This window comes from Rhinatrema bivittatum, chromosome 16 (assembly GCF_901001135.1).
Source record: "Rhinatrema bivittatum chromosome 16, aRhiBiv1.1, whole genome shotgun sequence".
Classification (NCBI taxonomy): domain Eukaryota; kingdom Metazoa; phylum Chordata; class Amphibia; order Gymnophiona; family Rhinatrematidae; genus Rhinatrema; species Rhinatrema bivittatum.
Genome location: NC_042630.1, coordinates 8661378 through 8688160, shown reverse-complemented (window position 1 = coordinate 8688160; position 26783 = coordinate 8661378). Strand labels below are relative to the sequence as shown.

Genomic DNA, 26783 nt, shown 5'->3' with positions numbered 1-26783 from the left:
CGCACAAACAAAAGACCCTGCCGCGCGCGCGCCTCTCTAACGTCTCCCCGACTTCCTCTGTTCCGGAAGCCGGTCGCCCTCGCTTCCGGCCGGGGGCGGCGGCCATGTTGGTTGTGTCAGGAAGCGGCGGACGGTGGCGAGGAGAGGACGCGGCGGCGGCGATGGAGGTACAGAGCGGTTCCCACCTCCCTCGCGTGCCTCCCCCGGGGAAGCGGGGCCCTTCCTCTATATCCTTTAAGGGACTCGGCGCTGCCCCCTCCCCCTGTGTTCTCTCTGGGCATTGTTCGGGCCGGGAGAAGGGTCCTCCCCACCCCCCCACCTCAGAGTTATGCGCACGGTGCCCCTCAGGGAGCTTCCCCCCCTTCCTCGGGAGCCGCTGGTTCCGGTTCTGCTCCGCTTCCTCTTTGATCGTCCCATTTCCCGGTAGCATCACCAATAATAATAATGAGGAGGCGTGAGGCGGGCGGCTCTGCTCCATGGGCAGGCCCTGCTGGGAACAAATGAGCACAAGGTCCCGCGGAAGAGGCCGGCAGCTTGTCAGCGACCGTGGCTGGACCCGCGCCCTCCGGGAGCTCGGCCAGGCCTTTTCGTTTGGCGGAGTGAAACGGGAGATTTGTTTTCTGTCTGCCCGGGGCCTTCGGTCGGGCAACTTCCAAGGGGCGGGCGGATCTCGTTTCGTTTGCCTTGCGTTCTGCCCGGTGCATGCATTAAGCAGGTTACAAGGTCCCATTTCTGTGTGGGGAAAACCCCATTACTGCACGGGAAAGTGGCTTAGCCTTTGCCGCACCAAATACGCCCCTCGGGATGGGGGGGATGCAGTGCTTGCTTGCTTGTTTGTTTAAACCCAGCTGTACTCCTGGCAATAAACTGCACCGTTTAACTATGAATTGAGTGAAAAAAAGTGGTGTTAAAATCTGCCCGCGGGTACTTGACCTATTCCCCCCCGCCTCTGTCTTATTCTCTCTCCGCCATCCGTTCCACCCCCCTTTCTCGTTCTGTTGCCCTCCTGTAAACCTTGTCCGGGTGTCATCAAGCCAAGGGCCCCCAGAGAGTCCCTGCATAAAGAGAGAGGGGTGTGTGTGTTTAGAGAGAGGCAGACTTTCTCACCGCACACTCGTTTACAGGGCGATGAAGCCCACAGTTTCAGTGCAGACAATTCACCACCATCACAGAGATGTAAAACCGAGCAGCCAGGAGCTTGGGAGCGAGGCAGCAGGACTGCCTGGCTAACTTGACTACGGGAGGCCACGTCCTTCCCTCTTTCAGTCCCACTCGAGGTGCCTGACTGTGATTCTTCACTGGTTTTGGCAGACCGGTAGATTATTCAGAGGTAGTGCTGCGCACCTGTTGTCATGTATGGTGCCTAAAGCTCACGGGCACTGGTAGAATGACTTTGCTCCTATAAAAGGTAAATGTGGCCCATGGAGCATCCCATTTTCTTCAGGAGCCACGCAGCGCTTCAGTCCCCCTTACTGCTGAATAAAGCCCTTGCTCATGTATGTATCCAAAGGGCCCTGGCATATGTTGCCAGCATGGTTTGCAGCCTCCTAATTTGTGGATATTCTGCCTTTCTCCCCTTGATGAATATCCATCTCATGTTCCCTGCTACCAGAATTTATTTTAGCTTAGGTGACCACTGCAAAGGTCAGTATTGGAGGATCAGAGGATATTGACCTTGGTAATTAATCTTATTTCAGGGATCTTTTGCCTTGTGTACTGAATGGGTCACTATCATCCTCTAATACTTGCTGGCATTTAGATTTCCCATACATGACTTAGAAGAACCAGGTTTAGACCAGGCCATGCTTTCCTTTGGTGTATGTCTGTAAATTCTTTAATCTGTGGTTCTATCTGCCAGACTCCTTCCCTGGGAGGCAGTCGTCTTAGTGTGTTCTTGTATTTACAGAAAGAAAGGCAGGTAGAAGCAGAGAGAGAGAAGTGAAGTTGGAACAGAAGGCCGCTCTTCTGCATTCTATAGGGGCAAATTAGAGTTACAGATTATCTCATTATTAGTCTAAATTTCTGTATATGGTAACAAGTTAGCTAATTCCATATCTTGTGATCTCACTACATTGATCTAATATTGCTTGGAAATTGGTATAATCATCTCACAATTATGCAGTCTATCGCATCAACTAACAGATGCAAGCTTGCATAGCAGATGAGTTTAAATAAACTTGTAACTTTCCCAGATCTGCCAGTAGAATGTTTCCAATGTTTCTTCTTATATATGTGTTTGTGGCCTTCCTCCTCCTCTGGTTCATGGTGGCTGTTGAGAGGCAGATAACAGTTCGTTTAGCAGACTGACTGCCAAAGTGTACTGTTAATTAGCTAAGAAACAGCAAGCCTTGCGGGTACCTTTGCCACTGTCCTCTGATAATATTGTCCCGAAGAAAGAAGGCTTGGTGTCACTGATGTAGCAGAGGTGCATATAGAGCAGGAACTGGACGAGGGTGGATGGTATGCATTTTATGGAGTGAGGAAGTCCTCCAGGGGCACGAACCCGGAAGGGAGGGAGCCAAGAGGAAAAGCAGAGGTCAGTCATGGTCACAGTAGGGTGCATCATAGTGTTTAGTTCACCCAGTGTGGTAGGACTCCACCCTAACAGAGACTTTCATCAAGAATCTGCCTCTCAAAAAAACCCTTGAAGGTTGTGTATATTATGCGTAATCCCTTCCCATGCCTGCTTGCTATCAGTATGAACAAGTGTAAGTAAATATACGCCCAGCTAGAGGTCAGTTGATCCCAATTTATTAGTGCCTGCACATCAGAGTAAAGACCTGATGGTTTTATATCATCAGTGGTTCATTCAGGAAGAAGTTTAACAAAGCCGCAGTTCTGAATGTCTGGAAAGACCAGCAAAGACCCATTAAGACCTGGGAATGTTTAATTTCCTAGCGTTAACCAGATGGACTGAGGATGAGTTGGTTAAGTGCTCACCTGCTAGCGAATGGAGATAGAATCAGGTTTCAAAGCCGACATCGACACTCTGTCTCCTAGCAGATGTGGACGCTATCCCCACACCAGCAGCAGTGTTTAGCAGGATTGCAGCACCAGGTTGAAGGAGAAATTTACCCTTAAATTGAGAGAGAGATCAAGCCCCGCTCTCCTGCGTGATACCTAAGGGTCCCTCCCCCAGTTGAGAATTCCTGAGACTATTTCTGAGATCCCTCAGAGGTTTGCCTTGGTCCAGTAGCCGGCTCCCAGCATGGACTTGGCTGCTGAAGCAGCTAAAAGGCAGCAGGTGCAGGAAGCAGAGTGTGGCAGTGACAGCCTAAACCCTCTCCCCCCGCAGCTGGAGACCGTCTCTGTACTCAGCCAGTAAGCACTGAGCCCAGGTAAGTAAAAGAAGGAGTCTCAGATTCAGAGATGTGGAAGGGCTTTGGTAAGTCTTTCCTCCTGTCTCCTTGCTCGGCACACTGTACCGACAACATTCCCGATCCCGTTGGGGCAAGGGAAGGGGGTTTCTGAGTGGGTTGAGTGGCCTCTGATGGGCTAGGCCTCGCTGTAGGCTTGGTGGGCACTCCATGTGGCAGGGCGCAGCAGCGCCATCTTGCACACAGTTTTGTGCGGCGCCATTTCCCCCCATAGGCCATTGGTACACGTGGTGCAGATAGGCCCTGCTGTGCGCCTAATGCGTACATACCTGCTGAGGCGGTACGTGGCCTCACTGCGTCAGGCAGCTAGATCATTTCAGCCAGGCCTGCCCAATTACTCATTCATCTTGACTGATGTTCAAGATGTTTTGACTTTGTGAGGGCACGTGATCCCTTGCAGACCAGATCGAAGGAGTGACGTAACCATTTAGCAGTGCTGTTCCCTGGACTTGTGGGCAGGCTGTGGCCAAAGACGGAGTTGGGAACTGCCTGATCACCCTCCATGAGGATCCAAAGCTGAATCCTGAATATAAGAACATAAGACTTGACATACTGGGTCAAACCAAAGGTCCATCAAGCTCAGAATCCTGTTTCCAACAATGGCCAAGCTAGGTCATAAGAACCTGGCAGGATCCCAAGGGGTAGAGAGATTCCAAGCTGCTTATCCCAGGGATAAGAAGTGGATTTCTGTAACTCATTAATGGTTTATGGACTTTTTCTTCTGGAACTTTCTTTTAAACCCAGCTACACTATCAGTTTTCACCATGTCATCTGGCAATAAATTACAGAGCTTAATTAAGCAAGGAGTAAAAAAAAAATGTTTTATTAGTTTTAAATGTATTACCTAGTAACTTCATTATGTTTATTTATTTATTTAACACTTTTCTATACCGACCTTCATGAAAAAATTTCATATCAGATCGGTTTACATGTAACAAAGGGTATAACTTAAACAAGAACAATTCACTAGAAGCGGAAGTTACATATAACAAGGGTAGTTAACTTGGAGGCTAGGCTAGTCAGAGGTATAGGACAGTGTAACTGAAGAGAACTAGAAAAGGCAATGAAACAAAAGAAAGGGCGGCTTAATTATAATGTCTAAACATAGCGGGGCGTTAGCCGGTAAAGCAGAGTCCTGTCCGGTTGACAATTAATGGCTTAGAAAGTTAGGGGAAGGCCTGGAGGAAGAGCCAGGTCTTAAGTTTTTTGCGGAAAGTTCGAAGGCAACGTTCTAGTCTGAGGTCAGTGGGCATATTGTTCCAGATAGTTGGACCTGCCGTAGAGAATGCTCGTTCTTTGGTGTATGATAGTCGCGTGGCTTTTGTTGGAGGAACTTGCAGAGTACCTTTGTACGCTTCTCTTATAGGTCTTGAGGATGAATATAATTTGAGAGGAATCTGGAGGTCTAGTTGCTGATTGTATATGGTTTTATGAATTGTGGTGAGGGCCTTGTGCATTATTGCCCCATCTTTGTACTTTTGGAAAGAGTAAAAAATTGTTTACTCGTTCCATTCCACTCATTATTTTATAGACCTCTATCATATCTCCCCTCAGCTGTCTCTTCTCCAAGCTGAAGAATCCTAACTTCTTTAGCTTTTTCTCATAGGGGAATCATTCCAACCTCTTTATCATTTTGGTCGTCCTTCTTGTATCTTTTCTAATTCTGCGATATCTTTTTTTCTGATGTGGTGACCAGAACTGCACATAATACTTAAGATGAAGTCGCACCATGGAGCGATACAGAGGCATTATCATATTCTGTATTCCTTTTCATACCCAGATCAGTCCAGACAAGTGGGCTTGTGCATCCCTAACAGATAGAGGCAGAGAACAAAACTTTGGGAGAGCGCCACCTGCAGTCCCTCTGTATTTCTCTGTGTCTAGCAGATGGCAGAGGTGCAAACCTGCAGTCTGTCAGAAGTAAAAAAAAAAAATTAGATTGAATTAATATTCGGAAGCTCCCTGAGGTGTTAGGCTCCTTCAGGTGGAGCCGGGTGACCGAGGGGGTCTGACTGTTTTAGCCTGCTTCTGTCCAAGTACGTTATTCCATTTAAGCCAAAGAAGGAAAGGACCTTTCATCTGATTCTGGACTTGCTCTCAAGGGTCCCCATTTCCGGTTGGAGACGCCCAGGTCAGTCAGCGGTGGTGCTTAGCGGAGAGTTCTTGGTATCCCTGGACCTACGGAAGTGTATTTGCACATCGGAATATGCCGGGATCAATAGAGCACTTTCAGTTTTGCGCTGTACTCCAAGGACTTTCACCAAGGTCGTGGTGGCGGCAGTGCTCAGAAAAGATGGCATGCTGGTTCACCCATATCTGGGCAATTGGCTCATCCATGCAAAGTTGGAGGACCTTTGCCATCAGGTGGTGGAATTGGTCTTGCACCGCTTGAGATCCTTGAACTGAATAGTGAATCTGGCCAAGACCCATCCTTCTCCTTTGCAGGTCTTGAAATTCTTGGGCACGTGTTTTGATACTCGTGTAGAAAAGGTCTTTCTCACGAAGGAGCGGATTTGCAAGTTGCAGTCGCAAGTTTGGAGACTGTTGGAGGTCCGAGTTCCCATGGCCTCAACTTTGGAGCTTGTCCCGTGGGCATTTGTTCATAAGAGATCTCTACAGAATGCTGCTTTCCCAGTAGGATCCAAGGTCAGAGTGGTTTCATCTTCCTCAATTGCTTACAGAGTTCCCCAGCTCCAGTCTTTTTGTGGTGGCTTGCCTAGAACCATTTGTGCCGTGGAGTGAATCTCAAGGTGCCTCAGTGGATGGTGGTGATTACAGATGCCAGTCTCTTGGTTGGGGGGCTGTGTGCCAGTCCCAGTCAGTACAGGGCCAATAGTTGGCAGAGGAAGTATCTTGGTCTTCAATCGACTAGAGAGGAGCAGTTGGCTCTACAGGGCTTTCTTCCGCTTTTGCACAACTGCGCTGTCAGAGTCCTGTCAGACAGTGCGACGATGGTGGCCTACATCAACTGCCAGGAAGGTACCAAGAGTTGGGCGGTGGCTCAGGAAGCTGAGATGCTGATGTCCTGTATGGAGTGGCATTTGGCTTTGATAATGGCTTCACACATACAGGCTCTGAAATGTGCAAGAGGATTTCCTCAGCTGAGAACAATTGGACCCAGGAGAGTGGGAACTGTCGAAAGAAGCAATGACCCTCATTTTGCACAGATGGTGCGTACCTCATGTGGATCTAATGGCAACTCGGAATAACGCCAAGGCTCCGTGTTTCTTCAGTTGCAGAAGGGAACATGCAGCAGAAAAGGTCAGTGCCCTAATGCTTCCTTGGTCACAAGATGTTCTGATCTACATCTTGCCTCCATGGACCCTGCTGGTCAAGATCCTAAGAATAGAGATCCACCCCAGAAATTTGATTCTCGTAGCTCTGGAGTGGCCACAGAGTCCGTGGTTGCGGATTTGGTCAATCTAGCAGTGGATAGACCCCTGAAGCTAGGTTATCTTTCGTACCTTCTTCAGCAGGGCCCTGTATTTTCAGATCAATCGGATTGCTTTTGTCCAGTGGCTTGGCTTTTGAAAAGAAGCAGTTAAGAAAGAAGGGATATCTGGAGGAAGTTATTTCGACCCTGCATGCAAGACTTCTACTTTCCTTGGTGTGTGTAAGGGTTTGGAGGATCTTTGAGTCTTGGTGCATGGAGCAAGGGATTGATCCTCACAGCATCTGTGGCGCAGGTTCATGCTTTTCTGCAGAGAGGCCTATTGAAAGGTTTGTCTTTTAGTTCCTTGAGTACAGGTGTCTGCCCTGGCTGCTTGCGAGGCAAGATGTGTGGGTCAACCCTAGCTGCGCATCTGGATGTGGTATGTTTCCTCAGAGGGGTTAAGCACTTGTGCCCTCCTCTTCATACGCTATGTCCTTCTTGGAGCCTTAATTTGGTCCTTAAGGGCATATGTGCATCGCTGTTTGAGCCTCTAAAAAGGGCCACCGTGAAAGATCTCACTTTAAAAGGGCTTTTCTTGGTGGCGATTTGTTCAGCTAGAAAAGGGTGACAGAGCTTCAAGCCTTGCTGTGTAGGGGATCCTTTTTGTGGATTTCGGATTCCGGAGTCTTTGCGGACAGTTTTGGCTTTTCACTGCAGTCAGTGGAGCTTCCAGCTTTCCTGTATCTGGAGGTTGGTATGCGTCATACAAAAGATTTGAGACATCTGGATGTCAGAAGAGCTTTGTTGTGTTATCTGGAAGTCACTAACCATTTCAGATTGTTGGATCACCTTTTTGTACTATGGAGTGGAGCAAAAAAGGGTCAGAAGGCATCAAAAGCGACAATTGCGCATTGGTTGAAGGAGCCTATTGGTTCCGCATATGTTGTGGTCGTCCCATCATGGAGGGGTTAAGGGCTCATTCTACCCGTTCGCAGATGGTCTCCTGGGCAGAATGTCAACTAGTGTCGCCACAAGAGATTTGCAGGGCGGGTACTTGGAAGTCTTTACATACCTTTGCCAGAAACTACCGATTGGATGTCCAGGCTTCGGACGTCGGTAGTTTCAGTGAAAATGTTCTACAAGCGGGACTCTCACAGTCCCACCCCGGTTAGGGAAGCTTTGGTACATCCCAGGAGTCTGGGCTGATCCGAGTTCATACAGGGAAAGGAAAATTGGTTCTTGCCTGCTAACCTTCGTTCCTGTAGTACCACAGATGAGTCCAGAGTCCCGCCTGATGGAGGTGAAAGCATGTGGAGAGTCCGCTCGATCTGGTTTCTGTAATAACTTTGAAGGTTTCTCTTGGATCTTTTCAGAAGGTTCCTTATTTTTAATTGTTTTTAATTATTCCTCTTTCCTCTGCTCGTTCTGGGGAAGGTTATAGAGATGGTTTGTAAGAAGTTTGTTAGATGTTTGTTCTGGGATTTTCTGCTTGGGCACTTATCAGTACTGAGCAGGAAATTTAGAAGAAAAGAATCATGTGTTAACTTCAAAACAGGAGCTCCAGTAACTATCCCCTCTCTCACAATTAGCTATGCCAGAGGCATAGGTGGTTTAAGAGGCGGTGTCTGGGAAACTTTCTCTGTCTCCATCTGCTAGAAGGGAGGCAAAACCCAGGAGTCTGGACCGTTCTGGGTACCTACAGGAACGAAAATTAGCAGGCAAGAACCAATTTTCCTTTAGTCGACCTCTGTTTTCTGTCTTTTTAACCAGTTGGCAATCCACAACAGGACATTGCCCCCTATCCCATGACTTTCTAATTTCCTAAGAAGTCTCTCATTAGGGACTTAGTTAAATGCTTTATGGAAATCCAGATACATTGTATCAATTGGCTCACCTTTATTCACGTTTGTTTACGCTCTAAAACAAAAATGTAGCAAATGGTGAGGCAAGACTTCCCTTGACTAAATCCATGTTGGCGTTGTCCCATTAAACTCTGCTCATCTATATGTTCAGCAGTTTTGTTCTTTAGGATACTTTCTACCATGTTGTCTGGTGTAGACATCAGACTCACTGGTCTGTAATTTCCTGGATCACGTCTTGAGTCCTTAAGGGAAAAGTGATACCACTAAACTCGCCTCTGGCATAGCTAATTGTGAGAGAGGGGAGAGTTACTGGAGCTCCTGATTCTTTTCTTCTAAATTTCCTGATCACACTGTTGGAATTCTCCATCTACTCAGACTTTTTTTTTTTCACTGTCTTCCAGTTGAAACCTAATTGTTGATCTAATGTTTCTTAGCCGTAGTTATGTGCTGCAGAAGGTCTAAGCCCCATCTGTCTGTGATTGTTGATCTGGAGGTTCTTCTCACCTCCTTCCCTCTAGGGTTCTCAGTTTGTGATTACTCCAATAGGGGTGAAACCTACTCTACCACTATTGTTTTTGAAGTGCCATCGGGGCAATCAAAACACTAATATCCTAACCTTTTCTTGAACCTCTAGTTTCCTGTCTTAATGATGCCTTTAAAGGCCTATTAATTCTTTTCACTTGACTGATGGTTGGGCAGATGTCCAGCTATATGAAATTTTGGTTTTATTCCCCTACTTAAATGCAAATCTTTCCTAACTTGGTCTACAAAATGTGGTTCCTGATCAGAATCTAGTATTCTAGAGAGACATCTCCCTGCCAACTGTGTTTTATGTAGATGCAGAATCCAGCCCCCTATCAGAATTCTCTTGTCCCCTGCTCCTCAATATGTTCTGAAAACTTTGGGTGACTAGAACAAACCAAAAGCCATCGCTACCGCTGTCATTCACTTGACCCTGAGCCTCTGTTTTCTGTTCATGTATACATTTCTGTGAGGGGGAAGAGCTAGGGGTATGACTCTTGTTTCTTTTCCAGTTTCCTGGGAGCAGCGATAATTACCTGACTATCACCGGTTCAGGTCACCCCTTCCTCACGGGAGCTGAGGTGAGTGAGGGCTTTTTCTGGTGGGATACCTGCATTCCTCCTAATGCATCAGTACTGGCGTTTCAGAGAAACGTCATTCCCCCCTCCCCCACCGGGATTTCATTGCTGAAGGGGCGCATGCGAAGAATCCTAAAATGGCCGTCCCTTCTGTGATGCCATAAAATGGCCACCTTGTTGAGAAGAGTCCCCATCAGCAGAGATTCCTGCTGAAAAATAACGTGCCATTAAACCACCAGCTGAGCTCTTGGGTCAGGCTGGAGACAGAGGTCCTCTTAGGCCTGCAGAACAGCTGCCAAGGATGGGGTGGGTAGAGGACTGAGCTTCAAGTGTGTGCTTAGGTCCCACTGCTTAGAAAATGCCAAGCTACTATACTGGCTCATGCCTGGTTGGCTGATTAAAGTTAGAGGAACCTCAAAGCAAGCTCCACTGCCAGGCACATCAGATGTGCGAGTGCTTTCCTGTAGTTTTGTTCTGAGCAGAGGAACCAATCTCCGATCTCTTGCTTTAATAACTGATTCTGGGTTTCTGTGCTTAAAGTATTTTATTAACTTACTTGTTTTGAGTTATAAGGAATGCACAAGAGGCAGTGATATTCTGCTCCAAAGGACATCCTAGAACCAAGGGCTCATCATATGAGACTAGGAGGGTAGACTCAGGAGTAACATTAGAAAATATTTTGTTACAGAAAGGATGGTGGATACCTGGAATGACCTCCCTAGGGGAGATGGTGGGAGTTAAAAATAGTAACAGGATTCAGGAAAGCCAGGGGTGGGCACAAAGGATTCTCTGCAGTTGAGTGAGGGGTAAAATCTGAAACGGACACGGAGGATCCTCAGAGATGGGGGAGTGAGGGGTAAAACCTGGGACAGGCACAGCGGATCCTCAGAGGTGGGGGAGTGAGGGGTGAAGCCTGAGATAAGCACAGAGGATCCTCAGAGGTGGGGGAGTGAGGAGGTAAAACCTGGGATCAGCACAGAGGATCCTCAGAGGTGGGGGAGTGAGGGGTAAAGCCTGGGACAGGCATAGAGGATCCTCAGAGGTGGGGGAGGGAGGGGTAAAACCTGGGACAGGCACAGCGGATCCTTAGAGGTGGGGGAGTGAGGGGTGAAGCCTGAGATAAGCACAGAGGATCCTCAGAAGTGGGGGAGTGAGGGGTAAAGCCCGGGATAAGCACAGAGGATCCTCAGAGGTGGGGGAGTGAGGGGTAAAGCCTGGGATAAGCACAGAGGATCCTCAGAGGAGGGGGAGTGAGGGGTAAAGCCTGGGACGGGCACAGAGGATCCTCAGAGGTGGGGGAGTGAGGGGTAAAGCCTGGGACGGGCATTGAGGTTCTTCAGCATTAGGGAGTAAGTGGTAAAATCAGAGATGAAACTGGGTTGGTAGCATTGCTATAGGGAGGGAGAATGAAGCATAGACTGGCTGGGCCTGGGGGTCTTTGATTTGTCATCCATTTCTGAATTTGTCTCTCTTTTCACTGTTTTCTTTTGGAATTGCAGACGTTCCACACCCCGAACCTGGGTGATGAGGAGTTCGAGCTCCCACCCATCTCGCTGGATGCCGACCCCACGCTGGCCGTCTCGGATGTGGTCAGTCACTTCGATGACCTGGGCGATCCTGCCCACGAGGGTGGCTTCTCTGCCCAGTATGGGGTGCAGACGCTGGAGCTACCCGTTGGCATGTCCCACGAGGTGATGGAGCAGGCCGGAGGGCTCCTGAGCAGCGGATTCTCCATGGTGAGGCTAGGGGTGGGGGAGTGAGAAGTGGATGTCATCCTCTCTCCCCCTATCTTAATCATGCTGACAATGAGTACCTCGGCTGCAGCAGTACATCGTTCATTGCCAGTCCCAAAGAAGCAGAAATCACCCGGCATCTGGTTTCTCTTTTTCTTAACTACATGAAATCTCCTGGCCTGTTCAAGTAATATTTGAAGCTCCTGGGGTGGCCCAAGGAGAGATGTGATGCTCCCATGTACAGACTTTCACTGGGACCCTGTGTGTTGGGGAGGGCTTGCTGTTCTTGCAGATTTGTAGCCTGTGGAAATCTTGCCATTCATTTTTAGGATCCTGTAATTCTGAAGGCTTCCATGGTCCCCTGCAGGCCCATGGTGCAATTCCCTGTAACGTATCCAGATCAGTCCAGACGCCTGGGTTTTGCTTCACTGCCAGCAGATGGAGACAGAGAGTTTCACAGACACCACCTCTTCACCCGGTGTGTCACCTGCAGCTCCTCAGTATTTCTGTCTCCAGCAGATGGAGGAGGTGCAAATCCTGCAGTTCTGTACCTGACCAAAAAAAATAATAATAAAATAAGAAGAGGTTCGATTGAGCAGAGAGTTCTCTCCCCAGAGGTTAGTAGGTCCTGGTGGGACCATCCCTCCTGGTTGCAGAGGTGGGCGAGCAGGGGTTGGGGACCCTAGATTGCTCACTGGATTTCGCCTGAGGTGAAAGCTGGTGGTCCAATTCCCTCACCTCTGGGAAGATTGGGAGAAGCCTCTGCTGCACTTCAGATAAGATTGTTCCTTTTGTATCTTTTATAAAGTTAAAAAAAAAAAAAAAGAAACAAAATCAAAGGAAGCAGGTACGTTTTCTTTGCTTTAATTTCCTATAACCGGTGGTAGAGGGAGACGGCTTCAGCAGCGCATATTTTGTTTTAGGCACTCCCGCTGCCTTTCCTACTTCGGGTGTCTGCTGCGTGGTCGCAGCCGGTCCTGATCATGCTGAAGGGGTGCCCGTGCACCGCATGTGGTGACAGCTCCGTGAACCTTTCTCGTTCCAGCCGCTGTTCCCATTGCCTCTCTGGTGGAGAGAGCACATCAGGACAGAAGCAGCACAACTCTGGTGGGCCAAAGGCTGCAATGCGAGGGCCCAAGGATCCGTTCCCGCTGAGCGCAGGAATGGTGACCATCTTGGATACGCTCACTGCTAAGGTGAAGTCTGCAGGGGGGGAGGGGATCTCCTGCCCGAGATTTTGTCCAGCCGAGTTCAGCTCCAAACAGGCCTGGGGGGCCCAGGGGGGACAGTCGGAGGAGGAGATTGATCCTCTGGAAGAGGATTCTGGTGGTACCTCTCCTTTTTCACTTGAGTTTATCTTGTTGATGCACAAGGCATTTTTAGCCTGCAAGGCCTCTGAGCAGCCCTTTCCTAAGAAGGAGGGTGGCAGAATCTCCCACAGGAGGGTGGCAGAATCTCCCACAGGAGGAAGTCCAGATTTTCAGGGGCTTCGGGAGCCATTAGGATTCAGAAGGTCCTTGGTCCTTCCAGGTCAGGGGCCACCGAGGAGGATTCCTCGGAGGACTCTGATTAGGGATTGCCATCTGGGGATGGGTCTCCCGATGCTGATCCTTCTTGATGCCCAAGGGATCCAGAAGAGGATGCAACAAAAGTCCTGTTGATGGAAGGCGACGATCCCAAGGTAGTTCACCTGTTTCAAAGAGAAGAACTTGGGCCCCTGATTCTTCCAGTCCTGGCAGAATTAGGAATAACTGCTCCGGAGGAAGTATCCAGTCATGACCGGCTTGAGGGGTCCAGCCAAGACTTTTCACAAGTTTGTTAAAGAGTTGGTGGTTAGGGAGTGGAATACTCCGGAGACTGGCCTTATGGTTAGCAGGGCTATGGATAAGCTTTATCCTTTGCCTGAAGACACTTTGGACCTCTTGAGGGTGCCGAAAGTGGATGCTTTGGTATTGGCTGTTACAAAAAGGACCACAATTCCGGTAGCTGGCGCAGCAGCTCTTAAGGATTTACAGGACAGGAAGCTGTAGATACATCTCAAGAAGATCTTCGAGGTGTCTGCTCTGGGCATCCATGCAGCTGTGTGTAGCAGCTTCATGCTCCGGGCTAGCTTGAGATGGGTATAGCAGTTGCAGAGGGCAGGAGATGTCACCCCAGGAGTGATTGGAGGCTGCGATGGCTTATGTTGCAAATGCTTTGTATGACCTCATTCTCACTTCTTCCAGGACCATGATTGCCATGGTTTCAGCTAGGAGGGTGCTTTGGTGAAGAAACTGGTCAGTGGACAGTTCATCAAAGGCTCACCTGGGAGTGTTGCCTTTTAAGGTAAAACTTCTGTTTGGGGAAGACTTGGAGCAGCTGATCAAACATCTGGGAGAGAGAGTGCACAGAGGACAAGCCAAAAGGGTCCAAATGATTTCTCCCAGTTCGTTCTCTGTTTTTGGGGCAAAGGCATTTCCATCAGATCAGAGCTCCGGCTGCTGGCCAAAGGAAGACCTCGGGGAGGTCGCAGTCCTGGTGCTAGCCATTTCGGGGGCACAAAGTAGGCCAGGATGGCTCAGGCCAGGGCAGAGACTGATCCAAGCCGGCACAATGAGGCAAGGCCATCCCACTCCTCTGTTCCAATCACTGGGGGTCGTCTGACTCAGTTTTACAAGGAATGGGTCAAGATCACGTTGGACCAGTGGGTTCTAAGCATGATAGGACAAGACTAGAATTTTCTCTGCCGATCAGAATCCTGTTTATGGTGTCTCCCTGTGCCTCGGCAGACACGTTGATCGTTTAGCAGACCATATAGCGGCTGCGAATGCTGGGGGCCACTATTCCCATTCCCCAGGACGAGCAGGGACGGGGCGTTATTCCATTTATTTTGTGGTGCCAAGAAAGGAAGGAACCTTTCATCCAATTCCGGATTTAAAGAAGGTAAAATTTAGCTCTCAAAGTTTCCCATTTCCGGATGGAGACTCTGAGGTCCGCCATAGCAGCGGTGAGAAGCAGGAAGTTCTTGGCTTCCTTGGATCTGATGAAGGTGTATCTGCACATAGGGATTCACCTGGGCCATCAGAAGTACCTCTGGTTTAAGATACTGGGGAGGCATTTTCAATTTTGTGCTCTCCCGTTTGGCCTTCACCAAGGTGATGGTGGTGGCAGCAGCCCTCAGAAAGGACAACATGCTGGTCCCACCTATATCTGGGTGATTTGCTCATTCGGGCGAAGTCAGAAGACCTTTGCAGACGAGCGGTGGACATGGTGGTGCAATGCCTTAGTTTGTTGGGATAGTGAATCTGTTCAAGAGTCACCTTTCTCCTTCACAGATTTTGGAGTTCTTGGGTGCACGCTTCAATATCCGAATGGGGAAGGTCTCTCTCCCAGAGGAGCAGATTGTCAAGCTGTGGACTCAAGTTCTGAACCTGTTGGAGGCCCGAATGCCCAGGGTCTGGGATTACTTGCAGGTCCTCTGTTCCATAGCCTCGACCTTGGAGTTGGTCCCGTGGGCGTTTGCCCATATGAGGCCTCTACAGAAAGCATTGATAGCCTGGTGGGATCCGATTTCAGAGCAGTGTCATCTTTCATCACCACTTACAGAGTCTGCCAGATCCAGTCTTTCGTGGTGGCTTGGCTGGAACCATTTGTGCTGAGGGGTGGACCTCAAGGTGCCCCAGTGGATAGTAGTGACTACTGACACCAGTCTCTACAGTTGGGGAGCTGTCTGTCAGTCCCAGTTGGTGCAATGCCAATGGTTAGTGGAGGAAGCGGCTTGGTCCATCAATTGCCTAGAGACGAGAGTAGTACAGTTGACCCTGCAGGAGTTTCTTCCTCTTTTGAGCAGCAGTGCAGTCGGTCCTGTCCGACAATGTGACTGTGTACCAAGAGCCGAGCAGTTGCTCTGGAAGCGGAGATGCCGTTGTCCTGGGTGGAGCAATATCTGGCCTCGATAGAGGCCTTACACATAGCGAGATGCGACAATGTGCAAACGAATTTTCTCAGCCGGCAACGTTTGGACCGGGAGAATCGGAGCTCTCGGAGGAGGCAATGAACCTAATTTCTCGCAGATAGGGCATTCCTAATGGATCTTATGGCAGCTCATAGGAATGCCAAGGCACCGTGCTTCTTCAGCAGAAGAGAGCACGGAGAGGAAGGGGTCGACGCCCTGGTTCTTCCTTGGCCACATGACATTCTGATCTATGTTTTCACCATGGCCCCTGATAGGCAAGGTTGTGAAGAGAATAGAGGTCCATCCAGGAAAGGTGATTCTCATGTCTCCAGCATAGCAACGAAGACCTTGGTTTGCAGATTTGATCAATCTAACAGTGGATGGCCCCTTGAGACTGGGCCAACTGCCAAAGCTTCTATGACAGGGCCCTCTATTTTCAGATCAAGCAGATCGCTTTTGTCTAGCAGCTTGGTTTTTGAAAGAAAGCAATTAAGAAGGAAAGGATATCCTGAGGATGTTCTTTCTACTCTGTTGCATGCTCATAAGACTTCTACTTCCTTGGCGTATGCCAGGGTTTGGAGAGTTTTTTTGAGGCTTGATGTATGGAGTGAGGGGGTTTGATCCTCGGCGAACTTCGGTGGCGCAGTTTCTGGCCTTTTTGCAGAGATGCCTGTCAAAAGGTTTGTCCTTTAGTTCCCTGGGAGTGCAGGGATCAGCCCTGGGGTGCTTGCGAGGCAAGGTTCATGGAATAGCCCTAACTGCACATCCAGATGTGGTATGCTTCCTCCAAGGGGCGAAGCATCTGTGCCCCCCCCCCCCTCATCGGATACACCCCTCTTGCAGCCTTAATTTGGTCCTCAAAGGCATGTGTGAGGCGCCATTTGAGCCTCTAAAGAGGGCCACCATAAAAGATCTGACTTTGAAGGTGTGGGGTTTTTCTGGTGGCGATTGTTCAGCCAGAAGGGTGTCTGAGCTTTAAGCCCTGTCATGCAGAGAACCATTTATGTGGATTTCGATTCCGTGGTCTCTCTGAGGACAGTTCCATCTTTTCTGCCGAAGGTAGTTTCAGCGTTCCACTTAAGTCAGTCAGTGGAGCTTCTGGCCTTTACGAATTTGGAGGTTGGTACACCTCATGTAAAAGAATTAAGATGGTTGAATGTCAGAAGGGCCTTGTTGTGGTATCTGGAAGTCACTAAGCGTTTCAGATTATTGGATCACTTTTTTGTGCTCTGGAGTGGTGCAGAAAAGGGTCAGAAAGCATCGAAGACCACAATTGTGCGGTGGTTGAAGGAGGCTTTTGGGTCTACATATATTTGTCATGGTCATCCTGTCTTGAAGGGGTTAAGGGCTCATTCTACCTGTTCCCAGACTGCCTCCTGGGCAGAGAATGCAGGGCGGCTACTTGGAAGCCTCTACATACTTTGCCAGGCACTACCAATTGAATGTCCGGGCTCCGGACGTTGACAGCTTTGGTGAAAGTGTTCTTCGAGCGGGATGCTCGCAGTCCCATCCCATCTGGACTGATCTGGGTACATACAGAGAGAGGAAAATTGGTTCTTACCTGCTAATCTTTGTTCCTGTAGTACCACAGATCAGTCCAGAATCCTGCCTAGTGGTGGAGAGAAGTTTTAAGAGTCCGCTCGATCTGTTTTATTCGTTCTTGAATAACTGAAGAATGGCACAGGTTTCTCGTTAATCCTTTCAATAGAGTTTTTTAATTGCTTTATAAAGTTTACTCTCTCCTCTGCTTGCTCCGGGGAATTTGATAGTGTTGAGTATTGGAAACATTTTTTATCTTTTTATGCCTGGGTACTTGGTAATACTGAGGAGCTGCAGGTGGCACAGCAGATTGTTAAGAGGTGGTGTCTGTGAAACTTTCTCTGTCTCCATCTGCTGGCAGGGAGGCAAAACCCAGGAGCCTGGACTGATCTGTGGTACTACAGGAATGAAAATCAGCAGGCAAGAACCAATTTTCCTTTAAATTGGCTCATGCTTGTGTGTATGTAATATTATTTTGTTTTAATGCCTTTGTGAATGCTGAATTATGATCTGCCTTGATCTCTGTGAAAGTAGGAGCTAGAAATGATTTTAAATAAACAGTTTTGGCCCCTTCCTTGGGCTGCTCCTGAGGTCTTGCCGGCTGAACCTCCACCCAGCGGCCTGGAGGTGCCTTTTATTGCCCTGTCGTATTGAGCTTTTTTCCTCCACCCCCTGCTTTTTCTCCCTGCAGGAGTTGGAGCATGCCATCGGGACACAGTACAGCGCCAACCCCCCCGTGACCATTGACGTCTCCATGGCCGGCCTAGCCTCAGACCTGCTGGCCCATGGCCAGCTGACCACCATCGACCAGTCGGAGCTGAGCTCCCAGCTGGGCCTCAGCCTGGGGGGCGGGGCCATTCTGCCCCCAGTTCAGTCGCCGGAGGACCGCCTCTCGACTACGCCCTCCCCCACTGGCTCACAGCACGAGGAAGAGGCAGAGGAGTTCCGGCAGGTGAGACCGAGGAGGAAGGAAGGAGAAGTTCTAGCAACATTTACCTGTTTCCTACAGGTCTGCCTGCCCTTCTAATCGGCCCAGTCAGTAACGTAGGTCAGTGGGATTTCTTCTACATGCAACACTTAGAACAAGAGCTGTCGCTTTAAATTGCAGGGCTGCACTCTGCCCTCTGCCCGTGCTTATTGCTCCACCAGTCCCAGACCGGCTGTGTTGGGAGATCTGGGTTCAATTTCAGGTCCCACTTCTGCCCTTCCAGTCATCTGGGGGAGTCGGGGAAGCTGCAGAGGTAGCACCCACAGCCTTCTAATACTTGATAGCACTACTAGATGTTTATAGTACTGAGAGCAGCCCTGCTCCATGGGGCTTAATCAGAAAGGGGGTGGCGTGGTCATCAGATGGCAGTAATGGATGCAGAGCTTTCAGAGGGAGCTGTGGTCTGTGTCCGTTAACGTAAAGGACTGTTCTTGCTAAGACTGGAGTTATAGTGGAAGGAGGGAGGTTATAAAACCGTCACCCGTGGCGTTGGGCTTCTCACGTCAATAAAGAAAGCAGCAGAGTGACTGGTGGGAGAGAGATTCTGCCTCTGCCCCCGTCTTGCCGCTCAGTACAGTCACCAGTGTTCACCCCACCACAGATAACAGTGCCTAAGGTTGTGGCAGTGGAGACGGGCAGGAAGCAGAAAACGCCCAAAAAAAAGAAGAAGAAAGACCCCAACGAGCCGCAGAAGCCCGTCTCGGCCTACGCCCTCTTCTTCCGGGACACGCAAGCAGCCATCAAGGGCCAGAACCCCAACGCCACCTTCGGAGAGGTGTCCAAGATCGTGGCCTCCATGTGGGACAGTCTGGGAGAGGAGCAGAAACAGGTAAGGGGCGGGGCCTGGCAAAAATCATCTGTGTTATAGAGGGACAGATCTCAGATTCACACATTATGTATCCCCAGCTTCCGGCTATAGATTGATGTAATAATAATATGGATTGGAAATTGATTAACTGGGGGGGGGGGGGCGACTCCGGTGTCCTCTCCCAGATGGAGGCTCGCTTAGCGGCCGAGTCTAGAGCACTGTTGTGTGACTCTGCAGACCCTGAGCGTATAACTGGACTTTCTGTGAGGGTAATAGAAGGCTCCTTGTAGGGGTGAGCTCCACCACTGACGGCACAGCACGGTAAAGTGACATTTGTTGCTTTTTGCGCATCTTTTTTTTTTTTTTTTTTTTCGCCGCTTACAATGAAAAATGAGCCCTTTGGGGAAATGGTGACTCAGATCCTTCCCTGCCCCCCCCCCCCCCCAGCTCAGTTCGTTGACGAAGGTGGCATTGAAAGGTCGGGCTGTGTCCTGGCCGAGAATCCCGGGGCCCTCCCCGTTCCGTGGCCCCCTGTGACATAGGCAGCAGAGAGAACCTTGGCTCTTGTTGCCTCTGGGCAGGAGGCGAGCGCGCATCGTGGCGACGGGGTGGCTGGGGGAAATGGGGCCGATGTGAGCCGGGCCGCACCTGCGAGCCCTTATCTGAGGAGGCAGCAGCTATAACCCCCCCGGCACGGGGCACATTCTGAGCTTCCTTTTCCATTGCCGCTCTGCAGGATGTGAGGAAGGCCACTCTGAGCCGGAAGGCCACAGAGCAGCGGGCACCACCCAAAGGGCTGATTTATGCCTGCAGACTTTAATAGCCAGAGGGATAATTTTACAGCCGCACTGCCAGTGAGAGCACACACAAGAGATTCCTCACAGAATGTGGACAGCTCGAGAGCGGTCCCCCGGCCTAGGCTTCTGAGGAAACCTCGAGTCTCTTGTTCCAAAGGGAGAGTGAAGAACGTCAAAAGGGGAAGACGAGAGGAGCGGCGCGCCGAGAGTGCTTTCCAGGGTGGGAGGGCTCGCTCCGGCACTCGGATGCGAGGCAGGGCCATTGCCTTGGCTTGTGCTTACAGTCCGCCTGTCCCTTTCCCCAGGTGTACAAGAGAAAGACAGAGGCGGCCAAGAAGGATTACCAGAAAGCGCTGGCGGAGTACAAAGCAAATCAGCTTTCCCAGGTAAGGAGGGCGAGGGGCATCCGGGGTGGCAGAAACGTGGCTGTGAGTAGGACACCAGGGTTGGGCAGGGGAGGGAGGGCCTGTAAACTGGTACGATGGGTGGCCTGGGCGTATATTCATAAGAGTTTTTGTTCCCTCCGCAGCCTGTGGCAGATGTGGTGGAACTGGAAGTGCCGCAGCCGGTTCAGGAGCCTCCCCCGCTGGCGGCAGAGCCCACGCCCCCTTCCCCTGCGGTGCTGGTGAGCCCCGCCCCCTCCCAGTACATGCCTTCCCCTGTGGTCCCCGCCTCCTCCCCGCAGCCCAGCATCAACAAGATCATCATCTGCAAGCAGGTGCTGAGCGGCAGCCCGCTGGCGTCCTCCCTGGCCGCCGTCTCGCAGGGCGTGGTCACGGTCATCCCCGCCAGCCTGGTGACCCCCCGGGGCCTGCAGCTGCAGGCGGCCCCCTCCCAGACCAAGATCGTCACTCGCTCGGTCCTGCAGGCCGCCATGCAGCTGCCCCCGCCTCGCCTGCAGCCGCCCCCGCTCCAGCAGATGCCCCAGATCCCTCTCCAGCAGCAGCCCGTGGCCATCCTGCAGCCGCCTCCCCTCCAGGCCATGCAGAAGCTGCGGCTCAACCTGCAGCCCCCGCCCCTGCAGATCAAGATCATCCCGCCCCCCATGCAGCCTGCGGCTCCGCTGCTCCAGATCCAGCCTCAGCCCCTCCCTGCCGTCCCCGCCGTGGTCTCGCCCCCCAAGGAGAGCTCCCCCGTCGCCAGCCCAGAGGCCCCTGCCGTCTCGGCCTCTCCTCCCCAGCACCTGGACCTGGAGACCGACGTGGTGCAAGAGGTGAGACCTGTGATCTGCTGTTCAGCTGGGGGGGGGCAGGAGGAGGCTGGAGGTCGCTGAGGTTTCCGGGGAGAGGCTGTAGGAGCTGATGGGGCATTGGTAGGGAGAAAGGGGTGGAGGTGACTTTCATATAAACCAGTGCCTTGAAGTGCAGTTTCCACCCAGTCCTGCCACCACAAGGCACTGCATTTATATATCTGCACTACAAAAGTAAACGGCTAAACGAGATGAAGGGAAGTTCAGGAGCGTGGGAGGAGCGGTGACTTTCAGAGACGCAGGGCTGCAGCCCAGTAAATGGGGGGGGGCTGAAAAAGAGAAGGCTAGTGGGGTCGTGACCTTTCACTCTACTCCCTTCCCATCCAGACGGAGTCTCCCCCTGCCCCAATGGAGGTGCAGCTGGTCAGTGGCTCCCCACCACTCGAGGCGCCGCCCTCTCCCCAGCCCCGCTGCGTGCGCTCGGGCTGCGAGAACCTCCCTGTGGAAAGCAAAGACTGGGACAGAGAATACTGCAGCAGCGAGTGTGTGGTGCGGCACTGCAGGTGAGTGCTGGCTGGGAGGAGGGGCAGGCCCTGCTTGCTGCTGGGCGAACATCCTGCATTTCTGACGAGCTTTCGAGAGTTTCACCCCCCTTTCACTGGGCCAGTGTGAAGTCCGTCTAGAAAAAGTCCCATCTGTGGAGAACAAAAGGGGCTGCAGTCTGCTCCTTGTCCAGACGATGGCGCTATTATGCCACCAATCCCAGCCTATGTCTTCAATACTTGCAGGAATCCAGGCTATGCTGTACCCAGCCCTGAACGTAGGAAGGGGGGGTAAAAAATCTTTTAAAATAAAGAAATCTTCCTGAACCTACCCAGATCAGTCCAGACCAGTGGATGTATGCATCCTTACCAGCAGGTGGGAGGCAGTGCTGCATAACCGAGAGAGCCACCTGCAGTCCCTCAGTATTTCTCTGGCTCCAGCAGATGGCAGAGGTGCAAACCTGCATTCCTGACGGATTTAGAGTTGGAGATTTTTATCTGCTCCCTAAGGAATATGAGGTTCCTTTTGTGGGCCACTCCTCAGGTTGAGCCGGGCGACTGAGGGGTTGGATACCCCTGGCTGTTGTGGCCCGCTGTCTCCAGGGACCTAGATAGCCAGGGGACTGGCTCCTTCTTGGTGCCCTGAAGTCCCCTTCTGTGCACCGCTGATGCCATTCAGGGAAGTATCCCTTTCTTTATTCTCTTGTGATCTGTTTTGCTCTGATTTAAGTTTCTTTAAAGCCAGGGAGGTTCGGGCTGTGGTGCAGTGCTGGGGTGGTCGACCAGCGGGTTCCTCCACGGCTCGCAGGCGTGGGAGAGTGAGAGGGGCCATGTAAATTTAGTTTTTCCCCGGTAGGAAACTTGTGCTGAGCACAGTGAGTGTCGTGCGGCGTTTGGGCTTGTCGCAGTTTTTCCTGTGCGCCGGCGTTTCCGGTACGGGTGCGCATCCTTGCTTGGCAGTGTTCACATGGGCGGCCTTACTCACGGTGAAGCGCTAGGACCGATTACAGTCGCAGGCGTAACCGTCTTGCAACCTCCAGAACCCACCGGTCCAAGGTAATCTTGGCCTACTCCTTGTAAAAATAGGACAACCTGCCCCCTCCCGCTTCCAGTGAGGAGTGGGCGAACCTGGCTTAATTGGGATTTCTTATTGCCTCCGGTCCCTTGACCGGACCCAGTTCTGGAGGACCTGCCGGTGCCCCCAGATACTCCATGGTTCGACATCCAGCCTAACGAGTCCAGAAGCTGCAGTAACTGCTGGCCTGAACGACGACACTCCACCTCCGATTTTCCCCATCTCAGCCAATTGTCCAGGTACGGGTGCACCAGGATATCTTCCTTCCTGAGTGCCTCCGCCACTACCATCATTACCTTTGTGAACATTCATGGCGCTGTTGGCAACCTGAACGGAAGAGCTCGAAATTGGAAGTGTTCTCCATGAACCTGGGGAACCTGCGATGTTCGGCCCGAATGGAGATATGAAGATGGGCTTCTGTCAAGTCCAACGACGCTAGAAACTCTCCTTTTGCGTACCACCGCTAGCAGCATGTACAATGTCTCCTTCTGAAGCCATTGGGCACCGGTACGAGGGCATGCAGGAGTTGCAACCGATAGAGTATCCCGCACCACCCCTCGCTTGCCCCAGGAGACGCAGTGGGAGACCACAAAGGCATCTCTGAGCGGCGAGCCCTCTCTTACCACCCCCAGGATTCACTAGTCTGAAGTGATTCTGGTCCACTCCTCACAAAAGAGGGACAGTCTCGAGAGGTGTGGCCCAACATGCCTTCCTAGCCCAGTCTTGTGTCTGCCACCGTCCCTCAGGGACCTGTGCTGACTCTGAAAGGGCTGCTGTCTGCCAGAACTCTGCTTCTGTGACGCTGGACCAGGGCTCCTGCCCGCACAAAACCTCCGCGCGTCCCGAAAACAAGCTCATGGCGGAAAGGGCTTCTTAGGGCCCTTTCTGTCCTCAGGTAACTTATTACCCTTCGACTCTCCCAACAGCTTCATGAGCTGCTCCAGGTTCTCCCCAAAGAGCAGCTTCCCCTTGAAGGGGAGATTGACAGCTGGGCTTTAGACCACATATCCGCTGACCAATTTTGCAGCCATCGGAGCCTCCACGCCACCACGGCAGAGACCATACTCCTGGCGGACGTCTGCATCATGTCATACAGAGCAACGACCACGTAGGCCAATCCCGCTTCCAAGCGGTCCACCTGCATTGACTCAACTGCCGTCCCTGACCGCTTGTCTTGTGCCTTCTGCACCCAGCAAAAGCAGGCTCCCTGCATCAAACTTCCACACAAAGACTCAAAGCTGAAACCTCAAACAGTCTCGTGAGCAGAATCTCCTGGACATCTTTAGAGCTGCCGCCTCCGCTACTGGGATGGTCATCTTTTTGGTAACCACCGACACAGCGGTATCCATCTTGGGTATCCTCCACGACTCCAAGGGCTGCTCCAGCAAGGCTTATAACTTCACCATAGACCTTGTTATCTTCAGGCCTGCCTCGGGAGAGTCCACCAGCTTCTTCACCTTCGGCAACAGGAAAGCCTTAGGGGGTCCCCGTAATCCCCCCCAGGACCTGGTTCACTCCTTCATTATCTGAATGCTCCTGGGTGACTTTAATCCCTAGCTCCTCCCGACACCTGGGGAATCAGCGGACCCAGTTCCTCTGGAACAGACGGGACCACTTTCCACGATTGGCACCGCATCCTGCATTGGATCCCCCCAACGCATCCACTGGATCCTTTTCCAGTGGATGTGTTGGGGGGATCCAAGGCACCTGATCAGGATCATCCGTCCTCACCAATGAAACTTCTTCCACTGCGGACCATTCAAGTCCCAACGAGCGCAGGATCCTTCCTGTCTCCACAGGCCTCCGATCCTGAGCTTCCTGGCTCCTAAACCCTTCCTGGCTAAATAAGTCTGATGGAGGCAAAGCACAAAATCTGTGGAAAACTCCTCCAGAATTGAAGGCAACTGACCAACGACTCCCTGAGCTCTCCCCTTCCCCTGCCACCAGCAGGGTCCTGTTCAGCGAGAAACAGCGTGGGAGGGGAGTCCCGAGGCTCTGAAATAGCAGCCTGACTCCCAGTGTGTGCTGACAAAATGGCTGCCGGCTCCTCCGAAACCCCACCCCCCCCCCCCCCCCCCGGCATCTACAGAGCTGGCCCAGCTATTATTGTGCTCTTGCCACCCTGCCCCCAGGAGTCCCACGGATGTCCTGGCCCCCATCCCTCAGGCACATTCTCAGCAAGACGAGGCCGTATCTAGTCCAGCCTGCTTTAAAGCGCAGCCTCGACAAACTTTGCTGTGCGGATGTCGGCAGGGTCGGGCCTAAAAATAGCCCCTGCTCCCACAAGCGCTCTCCGACGCTGTCCAGTGCTGAAATATCAAACACCTAGCCCCGACCAACAACGGCAATTCTGCCCACTCCCTCTTGCCTGCCACCTGGCAGGAAAACGGAGACTTACTCACTGCCTCAGCCCTGCTCTCAGCCCCTACTGCTGTGCCCTTTTTTTTATTTAAAGAAACAGACCAGGCCAGAAAAGGAAGCAAAGGACTTGCCTGCTTCTGGAGGCTGAGCACTGAGGGTGCCAGGGAGGACCCTTGGCTATCAAGCACCCCCACCTGACAAGGGCCAGGTCAGGACTGGGATCACAAACTCCCCGCTTGCCCTGCTCCACTTGAGGGATGATCCTCAGAGGAACCTAACCTCTCGGGGAGCCGGAGCTCCTTACTCGTTTTTAACTCCGGACTGCACGTTTGCACCTCTTCCATCTGCTGGTAGCCAGGTCAGTACTGGGGCACTGCAGGTGGCCCTCTCCGTTATGGAGCAGTGCCTCAAGGTTTTGTTCTCGGCTTCCATCGGCTGGTAGGGAGATATAAACCCACCCGTCTGGGCTGAGCTGGGTAGGAACAGGGCCCAGTTCTTTCCTGCTCAGCTTCTGATCAGTGGAGAGCTGGCACTGTGCTGATAGCTGCTGCCTCTACTGCAGCTGTGCATGTAGTAAACGTTAACCGCTGTCTCTGTCTGTCTCTGTTTTCCAACTCCCCGAACCCTAGGGATGTTTTCATGGCCTGGGTGGCATCCAGGAACCAGGGCAACGTTGCAGCTGTGAAATAATCCATCTCCTTCAGTGGACAGAGGTGGAGAATGCAAGCTACCCCAACAACACGAGGAGAACATAAGAATGGGGCTGGGGCGGACAAGACTGGTGTCTCCATAACACTTCCATGCCCCCTATTTCCTGTGGAAACCAACTTTTGTCCTATTTTACAAAACAGAGCCATTCGGTGTTGTCAGTTTTTTTTTTCTTTTTTTTTAATTGTGTGGCCTGAAGGGAGGGAGGAGACAGCAGCAGGTGAAAGCATAAGAACGCTGGTGGCCAGTGTAAGTATATGAAAACATTAAGGAGAATAAAATCACCTGCGCTGTGCTACTTTAAATGGAGCAGCACAGGGGGAACTTCCTCCTGTGCGCTGGGGAGAAGAGGGGCTGCAGTCTGCACTCCGGCCACACGAGGGCGCTGTTGGTCCACAGCCTTGCGGTTCATTTAAAGGTGGTGTTTCTTTTCTGATCCAAGCCGCTTTCTTTTTGTATGCCCTGGCACCAGTGTTTTGGGTTTTTTTAGCCTAATTTATTGTAAGAAGAAACTGCCCCTAGGAAACGAATGCAAAGTGCCCTTGTTATCCTTATAAAACCACCCCCCGTACCCATGCAGGCACCAGGCCTACAGTTCTTGGTCTCTTTGCAGGGTGCACGGAGGTTCTGCTGTTTAGTGATTTTTTTTTTTTTTTTTGCGTGGCACTTGTGAGGAGGAGGAGCGTGAAAGTATTACCTTTTTGTGTCTGGGTGACACTGTAAAAGCAGAACCTTGCTTTGCTCTGTCTCCAGCGCTAGGCCTACGATGATGTATTTTGTTCTAGGGGGGGTGGGGGAGGAGAGGATGGAAAACAGAGCGGTGTGTCTGCGACCTGTTTTCACTTCAAGAGCCGAGCTGAAAGTGCCAGGCCAGTGATACGGCGTGGTTGCAGTGTCCAAACCCAGGATCCTCCTTCTGCGACGGCCCTGTTTGCTGACAGGAGCCTTAAATACCAGCACAGAACCCAACTTGGCTTCCTCTTCCGTGGCCCCCTCTGCACTGTGTGTGAAAAAGTGATGGGTAACTCCTGCAACAGAAGAGAGCCAGAGCTGACCAGCACCGGAAGAGACCATTTTAGGAGCTGGCACGCTGCAGCAATTGGAGTGAGTGAGAAGGCAGATTCTGTGACAGCTTTGGGCAATAATACAGGCATGGTGCACTTCAAAGCCACCCACTGAGAGCGCTGCTCCACCGACAGACTCAAAAGGACCAGTTTTCCCTTTGGCTGCAGTGTGGATAGAAAGGGAACTAACTAGTCAAATATTCTTGCCAATACAAAGCCAAAAACTCCATTCCTGCTGTCAAGTTTTTATTTTCTGGATGTGCTGCTGTGACATAGGGACAGGGAAGGAGGCATGCAGCCTGCGGGGGGGGGGGGATTGTTTAGCTTGTGCCT

At 51.5% G+C, this 26783-nt stretch overlaps 1 protein-coding gene across 1 annotated transcript; it reads left to right on the top strand.

Annotated features, from left to right (window-relative positions):
- Nucleotides 1-23: 23 nt before the first annotated feature.
- Nucleotides 24-26679, top strand: TOX4 (TOX high mobility group box family member 4). Its single transcript, XM_029581276.1, has 9 exons — nucleotides 24-167; nucleotides 9647-9715; nucleotides 11212-11448; nucleotides 17610-17870; nucleotides 18508-18735; nucleotides 19817-19897; nucleotides 20041-20724; nucleotides 21088-21263; nucleotides 25308-26679. The coding sequence occupies exons 1-9, from the start codon at nucleotides 105-107 to the stop codon at nucleotides 25366-25368; spliced, it is 1860 nt and encodes a 619-aa protein (XP_029437136.1). The 5' UTR covers nucleotides 24-104; the 3' UTR covers nucleotides 25369-26679.
- Nucleotides 26680-26783: the final 104 nt, after the last annotated feature.